At 41.7% G+C, this 20,994-nt stretch overlaps 3 protein-coding genes and 1 long non-coding RNA gene across 7 annotated transcripts in view; 2 read left to right on the plus strand and 2 right to left on the minus strand.

Annotated features, from left to right (window-relative positions):
- The window catches only part of OLAH (oleoyl-ACP hydrolase), a 21,734-nt gene extending 10,069 nt beyond the window's left edge, over nt 1–11,665 (plus strand). Inside the window, exons 3-10 of one of the 4 annotated variants that reach the window (XM_090142868.1) lie at nt 1,258–1,345; nt 4,206–4,279; nt 6,253–6,384; nt 8,009–8,147; nt 8,762–8,861; nt 9,974–10,143; nt 10,900–10,985; nt 11,221–11,665. In XM_090142868.1, coding sequence (XP_089998994.1) covers nt 6,255–6,384; nt 8,009–8,147; nt 8,762–8,861; nt 9,974–10,143; nt 10,900–10,985; nt 11,221–11,354 — 759 coding nt within the window. In that variant the 5' untranslated portion in view covers nt 1,258–1,345; nt 4,206–4,279; nt 6,253–6,254 and the 3' untranslated portion in view covers nt 11,355–11,665. Of the gene's footprint in view, nt 1–985; nt 1,346–4,205; nt 4,280–6,018; nt 6,385–8,008; nt 8,148–8,761; nt 8,862–9,973; nt 10,144–10,899; nt 10,986–11,220 lie in introns of those variants that run through there. The other 3 variants (XM_090142870.1, XM_090142869.1, XM_090142867.1) reach the window with 3 other exon arrangements.
- On the minus strand, nt 2,613–9,536 carry LOC149917525 (uncharacterized). Its single transcript, XR_016467810.1, has 3 exons — nt 9,204–9,536; nt 7,951–8,026; nt 2,613–3,177 (listed from the first exon to the last, which is right to left on the minus strand). It is a non-coding gene; the product is annotated as an uncharacterized LOC149917525 (long non-coding RNA).
- Nucleotides 11,666–11,730: 65 nt separating the features above from the next.
- On the minus strand, nt 11,731–14,582 carry ACBD7 (acyl-CoA binding domain containing 7). The gene is made up of 4 exons (XM_031614502.2): nt 14,450–14,582; nt 12,277–12,394; nt 12,107–12,169; nt 11,731–12,019 (listed from the first exon to the last, which is right to left on the minus strand). Exons 1-4 carry the CDS (start codon nt 14,459–14,461, stop codon nt 11,946–11,948), a joined length of 267 nt encoding a protein of 88 aa, XP_031470362.1. The 5' UTR covers nt 14,462–14,582; the 3' UTR covers nt 11,731–11,945.
- RPP38 (ribonuclease P/MRP subunit p38) lies at nt 14,543–17,885 on the plus strand. Its single transcript, XM_031614499.2, has 3 exons — nt 14,543–14,950; nt 15,259–15,312; nt 16,693–17,885. Exons 1-3 carry the CDS (start codon nt 14,543–14,545, stop codon nt 17,566–17,568), a joined length of 1,338 nt encoding a protein of 445 aa, XP_031470359.2. The 3' UTR covers nt 17,569–17,885.
- The last annotated feature ends 3,109 nt before the right edge of the window (nt 17,886–20,994 follow it).

The following is a 20,994-nucleotide window of genomic DNA, read 5'->3' on the forward strand; positions in this document are numbered from 1 at the left end:
TTTAAGCTTATCTTACACATACCCCATATGTTACTCTAGGAGGTTGTGGGTGGTCTGCCTTTGCAGCGCTCTAGACCAGATGGACTTCCCAGGAGGAATGTAAGATTGAGCCTGGGCTGGGAGCATCAGAGCACTTTTGTGTAGAAGTTTAAAGATTGTGGGCAGAAAGGTGGAGAGTGAGAGTGCACCCCCTGCCCATATTTCTTTACATGAACCTTCATTGTTTAAATTTGGATCTTACAAGATCTGTTTTTTTGAACTCAGGCACTGTTTTCCCAGTTTTAGGGTTCACTGCTAAGAGGATGTGCAGGCAGGTCTCCTCCAGGCAGCTGGGGTCCTGCCACAATACCTTTCTGTGTCTGTGACTGAGCACAGAGCAAGGAGAGGGAGGGGAAATCAGTTCCAGTGGAATTTTGTTTTTTCTCAGAAGCACCACTCTGAATTTTGTTCATAGCACCACTGACACGCTTCTACACTTCTACCAGTTACCTTGATGCTTCAGATAGTGGTAGGTGCCCACACATTCATCTCCTCCTGAGCTAACAACAATAACATAGAGTCACAGAATCATTAAGGTTGGAAAAGACCAGTAAGATCATCTAGTACAACCATCAACACATCATCAGTTGCTGCCGTCATCACCTACCCATATTTCCATCACTGTCACTGTACCCAGTGTGTGCCCAGATGCATCTTTTTAATTTCTTTATATTTTCCATGGCCAGTCCTGTATACAGACAGAACATTTTTTATGTAACTTCTACACATAATATTCCTGTGCAAAGCTGGAAAGTCAGCTTTCCTATGAGTCCTAGTCCCTCCAGATTTCCTGTTTTCTCTATTTTTAGTACGCCTTTATTTTATTTTCTTTCTTAGTTACCAGGCCTTAATGGTCTGACTTTATTGCATATACTACATACTGAGTACAGTAATGAAAAGGGCTTTGTATTTGTTAAACTAAACTGGCCCTCTGTTAGCAGAACTATTCTTTCAGCATTGCAGCTAGCTGGCTTTCTCTCCTTGTCTGCAGATGCATTCCTTCATCAAGCTAATAGCAGTGTGGTACCAGAAGGGTTCACCTATGTATTACACAACCACTTTAATAACCTGAATTGCCATCTTAGCACAGCTAGTTTTTCTGCTCTTGTCTGAAAAGCTATTTCAGAATGTGATGGGTTAAAATCCTATTTCTAGTTATGGTTAGTTCATGGACAGTCTGTACTTTTATTCAAAGTGCCCTCACTTCTCTTCCATAAGCTCTGTATTCTAGCTATGCCCTACATCTGATCCAGCTTGACGTTACCTTTATTGAAGAGGCTGACCGGTATGACAGGCAGAATTCCAGGTGAGATTATTCAGTACTCTATCTGGTGGTACTCATCTTTCCCAGTCTCTCCAGGACATCCTGCTAATACATCTCTGAAGTCTTCCATTTTGCAGATTCTGCTTTTCAGTCCACATTTACTTCTGCATACTTAAGAGCAATAAAGTGACACTTTTCATTTATTTAAGATTGTCTCAAGACTGTCCTAGAGAGGAGGCTTACTGCAGCTCTTCCTTCAGGTATAATGAGAACTGCTTAATTGCATGTCTCTCCATGAATACTTCTAAAAGGGAGAGATTTAAGTTTATCTTTTGAAGAAGAGTGACCACGAAGTAATGTACAGTTGCAGTAAAGATGCTAAAATAGCAAAGGTTTGTTAAAATAATAATTATTGACAGTAAGCGATGATTTACAGAGGAGAAAGCAAATTAAATGGCTTGCAGTACATATAATCCAATGTATTTTACAATGGGCTATAATAAGAGCCAACCTTTATCAAGCAACATACATGACTTAGTTCTTCATATCTTATGTGTGCAACCAAGAAACAGTGCTCCTTTGTTGCTTTACTGCAGGGATCTGTATGTGCTGATTTTAGCTTTCAAAACAAGACACGTTAAATTTTAGTGAATTACAACAGCTCCAGCAATGGTTTTACGCCTAGACAAAGATCACATTGTTTGGTCCCCAGGATTGTAACTAGTGCATAAAAATCATGCTCACTTTCATCATTATTTCTGATAGAATCATACTTACCATTGTCTGGTAAGTGCTTCACTCACTTACAGTCTTTGTGACCTACTGCTAGGTCTCTTTGTATTACTGTTGTTGCCCAAAAGAGACTGAAAATTGCCAATAGAGCAGCAGCAAAGAAATCTTAAAGGAGGAGGAAATTCTGGACTTCTGCAGTTGGCAAATTTGGTTGTGTAAAGACTTTGTTTTCAGGGATGAAGATGAAAGTGAAAAATAATTTTGGTTGAGAGTAGCATCTCTTGGAAATACTTCATTTGTGAAAACGTTAATTTTTGTTTGAAAAATGAAAATTCTTTGAGACTGAGAAAAAAAGTTAGAAGGTAAACAAAACCAACCAGAACGTACAATTTGTAATTCACTATTCTTAAGGAAATGTCATGCTACTTTAATGATTTAATGATGTACTTTCAGAATCTAATTCTTAACATATTTTATTTTCAACCTTAGTTAGAAAACAGTCGTTTCCAGTAATATTCTATTACTCTATGAGCATCATTGGTGGACCTGATGTTTTTAACAGCCGACTTTCAGGACATCAACATTATGTGTCTGATTTGATAATTGCCACCATGTGAGGTTGGAGTAAATATAGCACATTAGGAGCTTTATTATAAATTGTAAGTTATAAGCAGATGCGTCTGTTAGCATCATGCGGAGAAGCCCTGTTGGGCATAACAGCACAGGTCAGGACTAGTCAGCCAATATAAGCTGCTTTAAATTGTGCACCTTCCAAACATAGGTGTGCCGCATCTTACTTCATATTAATTGCAACACAGACGTGCTATGAAAGAACCTTAGTGGCTGCTGGCATTTTGACTTCGGCCATCTGGAAGTTTTGCAGAGCTGTGATCAGCATTCACTGCCAAGCCCTCGCCTTCCCCGTGCCTGTTCCCATGGAAACGGTTGCAGCTGGGAGAGAAGGGATGGGGAAGGCTTTCTTGTTATCGTTTGCATGAGGTCTTTTGTCCTGATTGAGGGTTCCCAGGACAGCAGGAAATCAGCAGTGAATGGAAGGCTGCAGACCTCATCTGGGGAAGCCCAGCTGACTGGCTGGGCCAGCAAGTGCACTTTTCAACCAACACCACACATTTCTCAGTCTCCTAGAGAGATATGGAGAAAAGGAGAATAATCATAGTGACAGCATCACAGAAGGGCTTGGGTTGGAAGGGACCCTAAAGCCCACCCAGTCCCACTGCCTTGCCATGGGCAGGGTTGCCCCCCACTAGGTCAGGCTGCCCAGGGCCCATCCCACCCGGCCTTGAGCAGCTCCAGGGTTGGGGCACCCACTGCTCTCTGGGTAGCAGTACCAGCAATCATGTGAAAACTACAGAGTAATCCAGCTGATGCATCTTAAGTTAAGGATCACAACACACTTTGGCACTCTGGTCTGTTAGTTTTGGCCAATGCTTTGGAATATCCTTACTTTATTACTATTATTACTTTATTACTGTTATTTTTGTTAGGGCAACACTAAAAAAAAAGGAAGAAGATGGCAATATTCCTAGTGCTGCAAATGCAGTTACAAAATACACTGGGATTTTTAGGTTGCTGATAGCATCTTCAGAAGCACATCTTGGGAGATGACACAAAACCATCACATGTAACCAGTGTGTTCATGTTTCCAGCTTGTTGAAATTATAACTGGCCCAGTAATCAAATGTAGGGTTTTATTTAAATCAGGCAATGAGGTTCACACCTTCAGCCCCTTACAAAACTGCCCAGCGGTGGTGTGAGTGCTGTAAATCTGAACATAGTTTTCCTAAATGGCTGGCTTTTCTTTATTGCTTTGTAAAGGCTATTTTTTCAGTTAGGTTGTGGACTGCCAGTAGTAAAATTGCTACAACTTCCATGCTGCCATTGGTGTGCTAACCTATGCTGCTTAAATTGCTGGGATCCATGTGGACTCCCTTCTTACACTGCTGGATGTCACGCCCAGATGTTCCAGTCTCTTTTTGGGATGTTCTGTGCTTCAGTCCCTGCCTTTTTTCTGTGCATAAACTCCTCCCCTTCAGAAAAGACATAAAGCAAGTGACTCTTCCACCTGGATCATATTCCTTCCTCACCTGCATGACTGGCTTCACCTCACATCTGCTGATACATAAAGTCTGATTCTCTCTTCTCGTTACAGAGCACTGATTCAGCCCTTGGGCTGTCATTTCTTGGCACTTGCACTGGTGATTTTTCAGGTACTTTACTTCTAAGGTGAGTTGGACAATAACGGGATAAACCTGTATGAGTAGAAAGCGTGAAAGATTCCCAGTGACTGGTAACGTATCATGAAATAGTTTAAAGACTTGGCTAAATGTGCTTCTTTCTCGTGCCTGCAATTTTTCTGTCATCTTTAGAATTGGCTTGAAAAAAGATTTTTGTATTCTTACTTGTCTGTCAAGTTAAAGGCTTCCAAAATGTTTGTTTCTGTCTTTGTGAGGAAGAAGTGGCCATGTAAATGGAACTGGTGGTACTGATGCTGAATGAATCTACCTAAGGAATTATGGTTTCTGCTGTGCTGGTTCCACCATACCTCACTGACTATGAGACACATCTTTTGCCAGTTAACTTTTGATCTAAGCTTGCTTGGCTTGCTTTCCTTGGAGTTTATTTAAATGATTCCTGACAAATGTTGATGTTAATGTTAATTTAAACATGCCCAAAAATCTACAAAATTTTAGCTACAGCAACATCACAATAGATTTTCTTCTTTCTTGTCTGCATTAAAATTAGTGAGAATTGCTGCCTACTCTGATCTGGTTGTACTTCTCATACTTTTGTGAGCAAGTAAAAAGGCTACATATAAGCTCTTGCATGTACCAAGCTGTATTCACAGTGAGAAGTAATACCTGTGATGACTTTAATCATCTTGGAAATGTTGCTCTTTTTTAAGCTGCTTATATTTATCTCCTATTAGTTTTACAGTCTTTTTAACAGGTAGCTGTGAGTTTATTTTAATGGTAGCAGATTTTTTACAAATTCTGTTTCACTGTCACTTCTAAGTAATTTATCTGTGCCCGGTTATTTCTGTTTGGGGGAACAGAGCCTGGTATGCAGTAAGCAGTGGATGTCACCTCAGTGCTCATGTCCACCAACCTAATCTGCAATAATAAAGGAAAGTCAAGAAAGAAGAAGAATGGTTGAGAATAACTATTCTAATAGAAGAGTTATTAAGAACAATGCAGCTGGCATCTTTAATCCTATTTCTCATCTCAGTAAAAAGAACAGAGTAGTTACAGATCTTGCTTCAGTGTTACTTCTGTCTGTCAGTGACCAAAAGCACTAGAGTGGCTATGCTAAATGGGTGCGTGGTTCTGGTAATTCCATCATCTCAAAAAGGATACAACAAAATGAGAAAACAGACAGGGGCAATGATCATAGTCATGAATGCAGAAGCACTGCCATATGAAGAATATTAAAGCAAGCCACTCTTTTTCATTCTGGAAGCTGAATGAGGGTTGAGAGAATGTGACAGAAGATTTCAGAAATGCTTAGCGGCAGATTCAGAGGGATTCCCATTTGCATTCCTTATGTGGCTACTTGAGGGCACCAAAAGAAGTTGTAGGAGTCATTCTTCATGCAATGGACAATACAACTCATTGCAAGAGGATGTTGTGGATGCTGACTATGTGAATGTAAGGGGAGACTGGATAAATACATGAATGAGAAATTTCATAGATGCTTTCTGTAAGCAGAAAAAGAAACTGCATCCAGCTGTTCCTTGGAGATCCATTTTTACTACTTTTATAGACAGAATACTGAATATGTGATCATTGTGTTTTCTATGTCTCCAGATGGACCTTATATTTTGGGATATCTTCTAAAAGCCTGTGTTTTTGAAGAGCCAGCTCGAAACCCCAGATCAATTTCTTTTGCTGCTTGCGATATTCCTTGTGGCCAATGACTCAAATAGAAGAAAATACTGCCAAAGGTGTTGCCCAATGCTATTCCATCACCTCTATAAAAGCATTCTATAAAACTGGTTCTATAAAACTGGTTTTCATTGTTGCATGAAGATTATCTCGTATCTAACTGACTGTTGTCACAGCACAAGCAGCTCTGATGATTGAAAATATTAGTCCTCTGTTATAAATTAAACTTAATGCAGTTTAATTTTCCTTTAACTAAAGAGATTTGCTTTAGAATGATGGGATGTTTTCATATTGGTTACTCTTATTTTTTCCCAGGCATGGAGAAGGCAATTGTTCGTCCATATAAAAGGCCAAATGCTCTCTGCAGGCTGATTTGCTTTCCCTGGGCTGGAGGTGGAACTTCTCACTTTGCTCAATGGGGCAAACTCTTCAGCAGCTCAATTGAAGGTTTGTCATTTGTGTAGTTCAAGCAGAAGTTAAGAAAGCTGGGCAGTCTGAATTGCAGTTACCACATTTTTTTAAACAGAATATCACGTTCTTGAGAGCACTGCAATCTTTTTTCCAATGGACCTTATATCTAGAAAGGAATTCCACTAGGAATTCACATTTCCATTAGGATTCTGGATTTACTAAGCTTCTGTACCACCTTGTACCTTATACTTGACTAAGTTAAAAAGTTATATCCTTGGAGCTATATTTCTGGAGACCATGTAGTATGCTTGCTGCCTCAGAAACTGTTGATAGGATTCAGAAGCAGCAACACAGTGGCATATTGTTAACTGTGTGAAAACAAGACATCAGCGGTGCCTTCTGAAGCAGAAGCCTTATGAAGATCTAAGAAGTACTTTTTATCACTGGGAAGCTGCACAGAATTAATTTATCCAGAGCATTTGCATCATTCTGCACTCCTTGTTATCAAATTTGAAGTTTAAACAATGGATTTATAACAGTGACATTACATTTAGATACAGCGTGAAGCAATTGTCATTGCTGCCAGGCTGTATCAGTGCTAAAATGATCCAATGCTGAACTATTTGAAGAGGAGCCAAGGCCTCATCCCAGACCTTCCAAAAGAAAAGAGGAAGTATTTAGCATTTATGGTGGCCATTGCCATTGCAGTTGTACTGGTCCTCGAATTGCTTGCATGCTTCCTGCAAATTGTTGCATAAGTCACATCTACCTTTCCTAGAAATTAAAAGTAGTAAAAACTTAAACTGAACTTTTGTTCAGAAGGAAATGCTTTCAACGAAGTTACTAAGGAGATAGCCTAGGAACAACTGTAGACCCTGATGGATAGAGGGAGATAGAGGCACACTCTTTCAGATGCTTTAGTTGTCTTAAAAAAAAAGATTAAAAACATGAACATTTTTGTACCACTATCTATGGTACTATGCAGTGGCTTATTCTATCTCTTGTAAAATACTTTGTGTGTTACCCACTACTTTCAGAAATTTCAGGAAGCCAACATTCTTACCGATCTATTTATTTCTTATTTTCTTTAAGCAGTGAGAGACAACTCCAAATTTTTGAAAGGAATGTAATAAAGACATACTACGCTCATTGATTTATGTGATAATTCTGCATTTTTACTGTGCACAGCCCCAAAGAGCCTTCCAAGGGGAACACAGGGACTGTATGATTCTAATAGTTGGTTAGCTTTGTAATGCTGCCCTTGAAAGGATATTCCTTATTGATTTACTTTTAGTGAAATTGGTGGATTTTTGATTGTTATTAGTACTAACAGCAATAAAATTGCTTTAAAACCTCTGCTGAGATCATAAGCTTGTTATCATTTTAAGTGAATTTCTGTCTCAAGGCATTTATAGATTACTCCAGTGGGAGAGGGAACATTTGCAAGAAAAGGAAGGGATGGAGACTTGATCTGTCTTTAATGACAGGATTAAATGATAACAGTAGGAATAGCAAACACAATATACCAACCATAAAGGGATTAATTTACATAACCTGGATATTTTCAGAACTGATGAGAAAACTGAATGAAAATGGCTTTACTGTTTGCACTTGAAATGACTGCAATTCTTTTCTGTCTCTTCCTCCGTCTCTTCTGTAGTGTCTGTTGTAAGGCTTCCTGGAAGAGAAAGTCGCGCTAAGGAGCCTTTTGCAAAAGACATGACAGCTGTCATTAATGAAATAACCAGTGCTTTGCTGAAAGATCTGCAAGAAAAACCATTTGCGTTCTTTGGTCACAGGTGACGTTACATACATACATACATTTTCAGATACCCTGAAGCTCTGTATAGTTATTCGACCCTCTTGGCAAAAACCATTGGCAAATACACTTCTGCAAAGGTTTTGGCAAGCTATACTAAAAGATGCTGCTGATTACAAAGGCTATCTGTATTTATTTGAGATTACTTTTAAATGACTTCAGGTACAATGTCTTCTGAAAATGGCAGTGCTGTGATTTATTTTTACACTAATACATTACAATTGTTTAGTGTTAATATTTGTGTCAACGTTTACTTCTTAATGAATGCATGAGGTGAACCAATCATTAAACGAACATGTTCTGAAAATCACTTAGTTTCAATTATTCAACATAACTCTCTTTACTGTAAATCTGGGAGACTACTACAATAAATGCAGGCAACAAAGGCCTGATTTGTAAAACTAGCCTGTATTGTATCTTGTGTGAATTAGTTACTTTCACTATAATTTATGTCATAATTACAGAACCATAAAATTCACTGTATTTACAATTTCTGCCATTGTTAAAGATAGCCAGTTAAGCACTAATGTTCAAATTATGTTAATGTTTTCCAGATTTTACTTATACTTTTATTACTTTCTCTTTTTGCTGCAGTTTTGGAGCTTACATTAGCTATGCAGTTGCGGTACACTTGAAAGAAAAGCATGGACTAGAGCCGATCCATCTTTTTTTATCAGGGGTATATGCCCCACATGTAAGTTACCAGTGCAAAAGAGAACAGTAGATTAGCTAGCACAAGTAAAACACCTGTGGTATCCTTTTACAGTATTGTATACGTCAAGTGCTTTAAAACAAAGCAAGCTTCAGGCCACATCAGAAAAATGTTCTGATTTCTTTGAGGATGTTAATTCTGAGATGGATGGAGAATTTCAGTGGAATATTTACCACAGCTAACCTTAACCTAGACAGAACAATCTCCTTGATCTTCTCAATACTCTATTGAGTATACTCGATGGCCTTTGGCTTCATATTAAAAAAAAAACAAACAACAAAAACAAAACATAAACTCCTTTGTAACATGAAAAAACTGTCTTACCTGAGTCTTTTATCAGCCTCCCACACCAGCCCTCAATGCATTTGCCAGTTATTTTTTCTCCTTTTAATCCTTTTTTACTTTCTTAATCTGCCCTCAGTACCCTCTGCTTCTGATTTTCTGGTTGTTCTGCTGGTTCTCTTGGTCTTTCACAGTAAAATAACAGCGACTGGGCTTTTCCCCAGCCCTCCTGTGTTCAGCTGCCATCCGCTGTTTCCATTCTTCTCTTTCTGGGACTTGTTAACAAGCATGCTTGAGCACGAGCTAGTGCTTCATAGAAGTAATTACGAGTCCTGAAAATTGCCATAACTTCTAGGTCACTCCAGCAGTACATCAGTGGGCACTGTGCCCACTAGTTAGGCTTTTCTTCACTGTTTTATTCCTTATATTTCAATAGTGAGAGTCAAAATCAAATTCATTGTTATGTGTCTGAAATTCTCAGTGTTTTTCTCACTTACCCTCAGTTAGCAAACACTGTCTCCTAACCCTCTCTAAGAATCACAGAATCACAGAATCGTAGGGGTTGGAAGGGACCTCCAGAGATCATCGAGTCCAACCCCCCTGCCAAAGCAGGATCCCTACACCAGGTGAAGAAGCATTCTCTGCAAATGTTAAACTTATCAGCCACTGATTACTGGTGATAGAGTGTCTTCCAAGTTTTTTACTAAAACAATTCTTAGTGAAAATATTATTTAAAGTGGTGTATAGTATGGTGTACTATTTAATACTGTGGTATTAAACACAACACCTGATCTTTTGTCTGGTGCTCACAGTCTGAAGCATTTCTTCTGATGGGAAAAGTAAATGAAGCAAAAGATGAAGACATTCTTGAACACGTCAAATTCTTAGGAGGAACTCCTTCAGAGTTTCTGAAAAATGAGGACATCAAGAAACACTTGATACTTACTGTAAGAGAAGATGTTAGCATTCTTCAGACATATTCGTAAGTTTTACAATTTTGTATGACGTTTATATTTTAAAGCTTTAATTCTGCCTGATCATTTCAGGTAGTTTTTTTTTTTATTCCTCTGCAATTTGCTCTGGTTTCTGCTATTAAAAATACGAAACAGTAAACGTAGTTTTCTCCTTAGTGTGTCTTTATGTCTACTTTTTCTGCCATAAATGAAAATACTGCTTATGAAACTGCCACTACTATTATTACAGTACTGAATACGTCATGGTAAAACTTGAAGCTAGTCATGCTTCAGGATCACATTGTTCAGCCTTCTGATCCAAAGACCACTAACCTAACCAGAAGCAAAGAATCTCTTTCTTCTAGGAACAGAGAGGAAACTTCCATGCCACCTACTATTCTACAGCTAGCTCAGCTAGTTGTGGGTGGCAAAAAGAAGGACCAGCTTTGGCCTTAGGAACCTGAAATATCAGAACTTTAATATAAGTAGAAAGCATACATTTTATTGTCAGGGAGAATTTTCATTGCAGGCTAAAGCTCTTTTTTCTTAACTGTTGAGTCATTTTTTCTTTAAAACTTGAGACATAAGCGCAGTAGCGTAAGGACTTAGGACTCTTACAAACAAAGTAATTCCACTTCTTGATGTTCTGCACAATTTAACCCATAAAGTTTTGTTGGTTTTGAGTAGAAAAAAATAGCTATTCTGTGTATAGAGGCAAAACCCAAAACCCAAAGGTATCTTAAGACAGGGAAAGTTATGGTAATAAAACTTTGCTATGTTCACAGTTTTGAGAAGGCAGAAAGGAAAACCATCTTCTCCTGTGATGTCACCTGCTTTGATGGCTCTGAAGAAACAGTGCATGATGCAGAAGGTACTTCGCTTAAAGTTTTCCTTTTCTGGGTAGGCATTTCCCTGCTGTAGCAAATCATTTCATGAACAGAGTTCTCTAGGGTCTTTTATCACCTTCTTAAATAAAACAGAGACACAATGAAATGCACAGAAAGCCGTTGATGAGGGATTTAAAGCAATTACTAAATAATTTTGAAGTGGTTACATAAGATGACCAGAATAGTTGACATTTCTGACACTTTAAATATCTTTTTCAGCCTGGCTCAATATAACCAGAGGAGATACTTCCATTTACAGTCTTCCTGGAGGTCACTTTTATCTGCTGGAACCTTCTAATGAAATTTTCTTGATAAAACACATAACCAAGTGTATAGAAAATGCTGCTCTATGAGTATTTCCCTCTATTTTAATAGCAGGTGTAAGATTAGTCTACAGCACTTAATTATTAAGTCATTCTTTCTGCTGAATTGCATTGTTATGCCTAAAAGTTACTCTGTTCCTCCAGATCTTCACTGTGATTCTTTAAAAGCGTTTAAAGAGTTGTTCTGATTTTTGAAAATAAACTCTAGCTTTGTGTCTTAAAAATAAAACACTTTTCATCTTTTCCCTCTCTTGTCATTCGGCACGTGCATAAACCCTTCACTTTATTCAACATTAGCTGCAAAAAGTGATAGCTATTATAAGTTATTTTACCTTAAGAACTTCTCTGTGTACTGTAAAAATGCTAAATATGATTTTATACAAAAAAAAAAAACCAAAAAAACAACTCTTACAGAAGTATTTATTTCATAGGCTCAGATTTAATTAGAGTAAGATACAGTCTAAAAACATAGTATGCATGTGAACACCTTTAGCACTGTGGTGGCTCATGCGTAAATGATGTTACTGTTAGATTACACAATAACCAGTTAGTACTGCGTTTTCTTCTGCAGAGTTACTTCATTAACCACTGAGAAGACTCAGAGTGTAATGTCTGAGTATTTTAAATCCCGTATTTTTCTATCATTGCTTTTGCTTTAGAAATATAGGCATTCATGGCATCCTCCTTCGATATACCTGCAAAGAAAAGGAGGAGTCATTATCTTTTCTTATTTGCCATCCTGTTGAAGTTATTACATGAGGTAAATTTAATTGCTGTAATACCTCTTTTCAGGTTCCATGCCTCCCATTTGGCTTTGCCTTTCATATCTAACGTTCCTGGACATTCTGCCAAAATAAATGCATACCTTCATTAATTATCATGCAGATTTATAAAACATTTTCTTGTTTCAAGATATGGGGTAAATTGGATGTATATATGGGAACAGAAATACCAATATTAATATCTCCAACAGTAGCTTGTTTGTATAATCCATAGAGTTCCTTCAGTTCTTCATCAGTTGGTCTTGTTTTCAATTTTTTAACATCTTCTGCAGCCCCATCAAAGTCAGCCTAATGCAAAAGGAATACATAAAGTATTAGTCTGCCTCTGAAAGTGTGTGTTTAAAATATTTATTATAGCAAGCACACTAGTTCATTAGATGGTTTCTATTACTCATATGTTTAGCAGCAAGTCTAGGATTTTCCCATGAAAAAGGTTTAATAAAGCCTTTAATAAACCAATGGCAGCACAGGGTCAGAACTCAGGCATTCAAGGCCTAAGATTTTGGTTAGCCCTGCAGAGGTCAGGCAGGGGGACTCGTTGGTCTTGTAGGTCCCTTCCAAGTGAACCACTCCATTGTAAAACAAGTATTTCATTCTTAATCCCAACACCAGTAGACTCAACATACCTGACCCCACGGATCAGCAACTTACACCACCAGCACCTCTTTGTATTACCCGTACACACAAACAACAGCAGCACTCACGCTCGGTCACCAGCAAGAGGAAGAATGGGCATCAGTATCAATACACAATCAAGTTGCCACAACTGACTGAAGATTACATAAGTTTTATCTTCATCTTTACACTGTGGCCACTGCTGTGTGTAAAGCCCTGCCAGGGCAGAGATAGAAGGACTATTCAAGTTGGTGGAAACCTCCTTTATGCAGAGTTGTTTTCCAAACTAACGGCACAACAAGAATGACCTGGAAGCATTAGACTTGTACAGACAAAAAACTAAACAAAAAAACAACCCACAATAGGGATGCCATTACTAGCTACTTATTTTTCTATACTTTTATTCTATTTGAATCTGTATGAAATATCACAAGCCAGTGTTTAAAAAATACGCAACGCAAATCTTTGTCAGCAATAAGTGCATGGAAATGAAATTTCAATGTCAAACATGCTTCTCTTCATCTCCCTCAATCCAATCATTGTGCACGGATTTTGCTTAGGATTTGCTTGCTTATACAACACGCTTAGCCTGTAAAATATAATATCCTTTAATCACGAGCTGATAGAATTTCCCTCTCACTCCTCAAATCAAAAGCAGAAGTGCATCTATAGATTATATATACATATGCAGATATAGATTTACACACACGCATTAAAGATAAACGCAGAAATTATTGGACTGTTATCACATATAGTGATAATGAAAGCAAAGAAAGAAGCCGGAATGAACTCTTCATCCTCAGTTTGCAAAACTCAGAGATGTTTCAGAGTCTTCCTGCTAAAACACTGCTCTGCTCACTCCGCCCTCACTTCCACACAGACCGAGTCAGTGACTGTAAGGGATGCGGGTGGCAGCTGTTTACCAAAGCGGTAAAGGGTGGTAAGCATCTATAAGGTCCTTCTAACAGCGATGCGCGGCTCAGTTCTTAAATATCGGGGCTAACGCGGAATTCAAGGCAGAATACAGCAAACTACAACGTCCGCCGATGAAAAAAAGCTGGCGTTCCGCTCGGGACTTGGCAGCCCCGGCCCACGGAAGGAGCGGCTCAGAAGGAACAACGAACCCTTTGTGCCGCCCCCCGCAGCCGCAGCTCAAAGCGCTGAGCTCTGCCAACCGCCCCGCGCCGGGGCCTCACAAACGGACCGAGCTGAGGCAGGCATGGCAACGAAGGCAGGGTAAAGGGCCGGAGGATCTTAAAGCGAAAGGGAGAACGGAAAACCCCATAGAGAATAACGGCCAAACCCGTCCTGGCACGGGCGAGGCGGGCAGCGACACGTGCCGCAGCGCTGGAAGGCAGCAACGAAGGCGGTTCCTTCAGGAGCCGCTGACACGTGGAGGCAGCAGCTTTCCTGCCGAAACGCCGCTTAAAGCGTAGCACTCCAAAGATGCGCACACCCTAAAAACTCCCTTAAAATCTGCACGCTTCCCACAAGCACACGCACACCTGGGCTCAGCGCTTCCCCGCCCCGTGCCACCTCCTAACGACGAACCCATCCTAACAGATGGAGCGCGCCGAGCAGCGCGTCTCCTCCCGCCGCCGTTACGGCGCCCGGGGAGAGCGCCCGCCGGGCTGCGCGCAGTAACGCGCTGTTCCGAGCCCGAAGCTGAGTTCCGTGCCGGGAGGTCGCGGCCGCGAAGGCCGAAGAGCCGCCGCCCCCCCGGCTCACCTGCAGGGCCATGGCGCGGCGAACACGCGAAGTCCGGCCTCTCCTGCAGCGCGACGCGGTGCTGCCGCCGCCCGCCCCTCGAGGCCGCACGAGATGGCGAGCGGGCGGCGACCTCCCCGCGGGGCCGCGCTGCCGTCACGGGGCGGCGGGGCGCTGGCACGGCCGCCGGGAGCTGCGGTGCCTCGTCCCAGGAGGCGCTCGGGGCCGGGTTGGACGGGCCCTGGGCCAGCCCAGGCGGCGGGGGGCAGCCCTGCCCGTAGGGCTGGATGGGCTTTGAGGTCTCCTCCAACCGAAAGCATTCCGCAGCCGCCGGCGTCACGGCGCCGTTACAGCGCGAGACCCGCTCCGCACCGAAGTCACCGTGAATCGCCGACCGGCCAACGCACCGTCAGCTCATTACCTCGCGTGCGACGAGGCACGCCTATTCCTTACCCGCGAAGAGTACCCTGCAAAAGAACTTGCGGCATCGTTAGAATTAACAAACGCCGGCTACCAAACCCGGTAGGCGGCAGCGCTCCGCAAGCAGCTCCGTAGCACCGCGGCTGCCCCCGCCCGGCGGCCCTGGAGCACGGCGGCGGACGGGGCGGGCGTGCGCCGCAGGGGCGGGGCGGGCTCAGCGCCGGGCGGGTTCGGGCTGCCGGCGTGCTCGGGTCGGCCCGGGCCGCGGCGGAGCGCTAGGCCGAGTGGGAGCGCGGTGTGGCGGCAGCGCTGAGCGGAGCCCGGGGGCGCTCCCTTCCCGTCCGCACGACGCGTTTTCAGGACGCTGTGGTGGCGCCGCGCCTTAACTGCGATCTCTTTCTTCTCGTCAGGAGCTGGCGGGAGGCTTTCACGAAGACTTTGGAAACCGGAGTTTTCGAATGGAGGTAAATGTTGGAAGTGTTCGCGTTGCTCGTCTCCTCTGCTGGCAGCAGTGGGTCCTGCAGCTGATACGCGTGGAAGAAATTGTTTTTTGCTTTTTTGCCTCGGCAGTTTAATTCCTGTGCCTACACGCTTGTTTTCCTCGGGAGCGTCCATTTTGAAAAGACAAACGCAGGCTTCTTCACCGTAACCTTCTCTTAACACTGCTACATGTACGATGCCTGTGAGATTTCTGGTAGCAGCTGCACAGGTCGCAGTGCGCTGATGAGCTCTGCTCAGTGCCCTGGATGTGGTTTAGCTGAAGGAAAATCCCTCGGGCAGACGTTGCTTTGTGGCAGTGCATACGGTGGGGGGAATTTCAACAGAGATGTTTCCTTTTTTAAAAGCAAGTAGCCTACTATCAGTATGCAGGGAATTGATATGACCAAGAAAATGGTTTCTTGTAAATATCTAAAAAGGTTGCCGCTGAAGTAATGTACATAATATTTCTACTTATGGAAGGAGGGAATCTAAGGGGAGCCATGTCTGTTTCTCCTGAGTTGGCACTGAGTTCTGTTGGCTGTGCTGCAGTAAAGCAGTTTGGCAAAGAGATGCTGAACAGTAACCCAAGCACGAGTATGGGGACTTAGTGAGTTAGCAGGGCTGGTAATCAGAGCATGCCTTCACTTGGACTGGGTAGATCAGAACTAGAACAGTTATCCTTTCTTTGCTCCAGTTTGATTTTTTTCATAACCTTAAAGGCACGGCCCAGTTGATGCAAGAGTAAAAGAACCCTTTTAAATTTTGCATGGCCTGCAGAGATTGCCTTCCTTCAAGGAAATGGGCTCTGCAGCCTTCTATCATATCTTCTAAATGCAGACAAATGTAAGACATAGCTAAATATGACAAGGCAAATGAAAATTAAAAAAAAAAACAAAACTTTATCCTAAATGAATTCAGAAACTTGGAGCTTGTTTCATCTTGTGATTCTGCAGCTTTTTCACATCAGGATAGTTCTAAAATGCAGCAGTGCAGCAGTGAAAACTGGTCTTTCAGAATTTGAGGGTTTTTTTGTTTGGTTGGTTGTTTTTTGTTTTTTTTGTTTTGTTTTTGTTTGTTTGTTTTTTGTTTTGTTTTTTTTTTAATCTGTGGAACCTCCTGCTACTTTCATTCAGTTTCAGCTTCAGAAGGTGTTGACTTGCTGGAAAAAAGCAAGCAACTTGTGCCTTGCCGAAGGATTATTAAGGATTAGTACTGAGCTGGCATGAAGATGATTGCTGCCAGTATCACTTTGAGCTGAGATGCTTCTCTTCCCTGTTCCCAAGATGAGCCTCTAGTAATGAAGCCCACAGCAAATAGCGCAGGATTTGAACGACTCTTTGCCTTTTTCTTCCTTCCCTCCACAGCTAGGTGGCGAAATAGAACAGAACCTGAGGACGCCTGTAATTCCACAGGGGACGGCGTCGCTTCGTAAAGCAAAGAAAGCCACTGTAAAAACATGTCTAGATAACCCCTTTGTTATTCAGTGGAAAGCCATAGATGGAGATGGTATGCATTTCATATTACAGACCTTAGAAGAAAAGATTAAATGTATTGGACTTAAAAAGATAGAGACTCCAAGAAAGAAAAAACGTTCAGTTACAAAAAACCAAATGGAAAGCAAGCTTGATGCTAGCAACAGTGAACTCCCTGCCAAAGGAGAAACAGAAGGCCATCGGCAAGCACCAGGATGGACTGACACGGGCATCAGAAGACAGCTTGCTATTGGAATTAATGAAGTTACAAAAGCATTGGAGAAAAATGAACTGCTTCTCTTGCTGGTGTGCAAATCTGCAAAACCTGCCATGATCACATCCCATCTTATTCAGCTGAGCGCAAGTCGAGCCACTCCAGCAGGCCAGGTTCCCCGCCTCAGTGAAACGGTAGCACCACTTCTTGGCTTAACATCCATTTTAGCACTAGGCTTCAAAAGGCAGTCTGATAAATTTACTGACGTAGTAGAAGCAATAATTCCAAAGATACCCCCTTTGGAAGTGCCATGGTTTCAGTACCAAACTGAAGGATCCGCACTGTGTGCGGAGTTGTCAGAAACTGATGAAGCTGAGCAGCTTGCGGAGACGCCGGAGGAGGAGCTCTCAAGCCAGAAGCGGAAGCGTACAGAAAGCAATCAGCTCGATCTTTCACATGTAATTTTGCAGCCTTTGAAAATCAAGAAAGTTGTTCCAAATCCAAATAAGATAAAGAAGCCACCTCGCAGAAAGAAAAAAGCTTTTTCAGCATAACTGATTTTAGTTCAGTCCTTCAGATTACAGTGATTTTTTTTTACTGCCTATGCAATACAGCTGTAACTGAACTACTCTGTTAAGCTTTAACAGTGTAAAGCAGTTGAACTCAGGGTTAACTCATGTATGATGCATCCAGGCGAGGTTCTCCTTGCTTTAATAAAGAATATGGCTCAAACTTGTGTGTGAGCCCCTATCTGGAGATAAACATTTCATTTGCAGCTGGAGATCACAAAGTTGAAACCATTAATGAGCATCTTGAAGTAATTTGAGGATAACAAGCACATCTTTAGAATAAATATAAAGTGCTAAGCAAACTTTGTATTTTTTTTTTTTACATGAACATGCTTCAGACAGAACTGATTCAAATTAATGTCATTACGCATAAAAAAAAATCAATACCAAAATTGAAAGTTTATTTAAACAAGGTCCATGCCAGTATAACTTTTAAAGCTGGTTCAATGCTTGTTTCAAGTAAACAGCTGTAACAGCACAGGCAGACTTCCTTTCTGAGCTTTTGTTCTTTTCTCTGCTGAACAATAAGCTTGTTTTGGTCAAGAACGTATGCAGGTTTGGACTCCAACTCTACCTGTTGCCTGATATGCTGAAGGAAAAATATTATTTTCATACACGGAACAAAATACTGCTGCATTTTTGAAAAACAAACTTCTATATGCAAACTATTAACGCACATATCCCATGAGAAAACAAACTAATCTACACTCAGTTTCTAGATGGTTTCTAGATGGAGTCTAAAATTATCATCCAGGAAGTTCAGATATGCCATGTACCGTTGAATGTAAAGTAGCAGATGACAGCTATAGTCACTATAACAGACTAAAAATCTTCAGTTTCCTTTAGTTTTGCTGATGACTATGAACAGTTTCTTAATGAAACTGTTTTGTAGGAAGGAAATAAATAGTGCTGCAATTCAAACTGCAAGCAAAATGGATAGTGCAGGAATTTATTTGGCACTCTGTAACTAATAATCAATACTGTGGTACTGTAAAAGAGCTGAGTTACTTTGTTGTTCCTCAGAGATAGAATTTACACTCTGTATGTTTCAGGGTTCTGCTAATGCAGTCTTCTGGTGCTATCAGCTAGTTAATCAGCATTTTGGGTTTATTGAGAAGTGACTTAAATTCACAGTTCTGACTATGAAGGGAGGAAGTAGCAATGATTCTATTGTCATGATGCTCCATGTAAACAAAGCAAACATTTAATGCCAAAATTTTGCCCTCCTTGCTGAGTGGCAAGGAGATGATTATTTTGCCTTCTTCATAGTCCTTCACAGAGGTCATTTACTTTGGCTTTTTAGATGCATAAAATTGTGAAGGCATGCTAGAACCTAGTGTAATTAATTCCTGTGCTGGCTAATTGTAACATTTAGCTCTTATGCTTTCTGTAAAGACCGAGGATTAGGCTTTGGTAAAGAACATAAGCACAACAATCACTTATCAAGCACCTTGCTGCCTGTCCAGGTCTACAGCTCTCCCAAGGGATTTGGGTCCCCTCCACAGATGCAGTTACTTATTTGCAGATGTTTCTAAAGACTTGTGGGAAATGTGGTAGAGTGAGCCTTTCCATTGCCTTCATCAACTTTGCCAATTTTTGTGAAACCACCTGTTTGTTAGTTTTTTGCATTTTTACCTGTTCACCATTCCTATCAAGCCTACTGCACATGCATGTTCAACACCTGAAACAAAACAAGAGCCACTGTCAGAGCTGACAGCAGCACCCACACCAACACCCTGCTTAGGAAGTGAAGGTGGGTTGTCACAATTTCCACTCCTGAGTAATTGCCAGGACACCTTTTGAGACTCACATTCTCTTGAAGCTATGATACTTCAACAAAGCACTTGAGGTAAGAAGCATGGCTAGCCATTAGTTGAGCACTTGGCAGGGACAGACCTTTTTGGACTAAACAGCTGTTAAGCAACAGTTTTGTGAAGAGGCTTCTCCAGGAACTGCCCCAGCTTCAGCTCAGCTGCCCCGTTTCCTCACCCTCTCTGGGCCTGCAGTTTTTCAGTCGTAGCTACAGCACCGCAAAGCTTCAGCAGGAGCACAGCTCTGCCTCCTTTCCCACAGTCAGCATGCAGCTGGAGCCAGAGGACAAATTTGCACCCCTCAGATTCATTGTTTTTTGGATAATATGGCAAAAGGGAGGAATGGCCACACACCTTCATCATAGGCAGGCAGCCTGAGATCAGGGCAGAAAGCCAGGCTGCCAGAAAACCAGGTTCAGTTCTGTCTTTGGCCTAGGCATACTTGGTCCCACCACGGCCTAACAGCTTTTCCAAACAATAGGACTGTGGGCATTTGTCTCTTGATTTCAGAGAAGAGAGGAGTAAAGAAAAACAATCATCTACCATCTCTTCCACTTGTAAAATGAGTGCATCATCCTGCCTGCATGCCATCCACTCACGGAGCAGCAGCCTGCCAGGCCATGGCTGTTCCTTACCAGGGCGCAGGGCCACGCTGAGCGGGGCGAAGAGCAGGGAGGCCCTGCCCTTAGCATGAGGCAGGAACACCACATCCTGCTGTCAGCTTCCTGCACATCCCGGCATGCTGCTCACCTTCTGGGAGTAAAGAACTTAGTCTTTGATGAAGTTGGGATCGGTTATCTATACCAACAATTACATTTTCAGGCACTTAATTCTGCTCAAGCTGCACATAGGGAGTCAAAACTTCACCTGCAGGGTCTCCTGTGACTGCTATTAGCAGACAGGTAGAGAAGGGCAAAGTTGCAAAGCCTGACTCCACTGCTACAAGTCCCAAAAATCCCCTTCCGAGCCTTTCTATTCACCAGGCCCGAGCTGATGAGCACAAAGGGAGCAGACAAACCATCAATCCCTTCCTTTGTGTGAAGGAAGCAAATGCTTTAAGCACAGAGCTATAACACAGGAAGGGAAACTATCTCTGTTCCCAGGGCAGAATTTTCTCACTGTTCAACAATAAAAAGAATTCCAAAGCACAAACCATTCACACAGGGAAAATGGAGGGGAGAGGGAAATCCCCACTGCTATTTGGAGGTGGCTAGGGCTAGCAGTTATGAAGAACAGACAAATTTATCTTCATCTAAATTGATGTTTTCAGGTACAGAATTCAGCTTTCAGCAGAACTTGCTGTAAGAATTACAGGCATGTTTAAAAGGAAAGTTCAGACATTTGCATTTCATGAGATATTTGAGTCACATTCAAAATATGCTCACAGCACAGAGGCTTCACTACCACAGTTTGGCACTTTCAGCTAGAACAGTTTCTTACTGCAGATTTTCTTGGTGCTTACATTACTGCAGCATCCATGAACGGAAAGGACTGCTATCAAATCTAACTACGATGCTATGCTGGAATGCATATAAAGTGCTTCAGAAGCCATTCTGGTTGCCGAGCATTGGAGAGGGAGTTACAACAGCTTACCCAACAA

Source organism: Phasianus colchicus, chromosome 6 (assembly GCF_987193195.1).
Source record: "Phasianus colchicus chromosome 6, bPhaCol1.hap1.1, whole genome shotgun sequence".
In the NCBI taxonomy this organism is placed as follows: Eukaryota; Metazoa; Chordata; class Aves; order Galliformes; family Phasianidae; genus Phasianus; species Phasianus colchicus.

Bases quoted from the DNA above. Each gene is read 5' to 3' on its own strand.
- ACBD7 (XM_031614502.2), bottom strand. The intron at 12,170-12,276 runs GTATTTCTGTTC...TTATTTTGGCAG, and splicing joins TGTTGGAGATATTAATATTG to AATGTCCAGGAACGTTAGAT. The intron at 12,020-12,106 runs GTATTACAGCAA...TTTTCTTTGCAG, and splicing joins GGCATGGAACCTGAAAAGAG to GTATATCGAAGGAGGATGCC.
- RPP38 (XM_031614499.2), top strand. From the start codon at position 14,543: ATGGCGAGCGGGCGGCGACCTCCCCGCGGGGCCGCGCTGCCGTCACGG. The intron at 14,951-15,258 runs GTAGGCGGCAGC...TCTTCTCGTCAG, and splicing joins AACGCCGGCTACCAAACCCG to GAGCTGGCGGGAGGCTTTCA. The intron at 15,313-16,692 runs GTAAATGTTGGA...TTCCCTCCACAG, and splicing joins ACCGGAGTTTTCGAATGGAG to CTAGGTGGCGAAATAGAACA.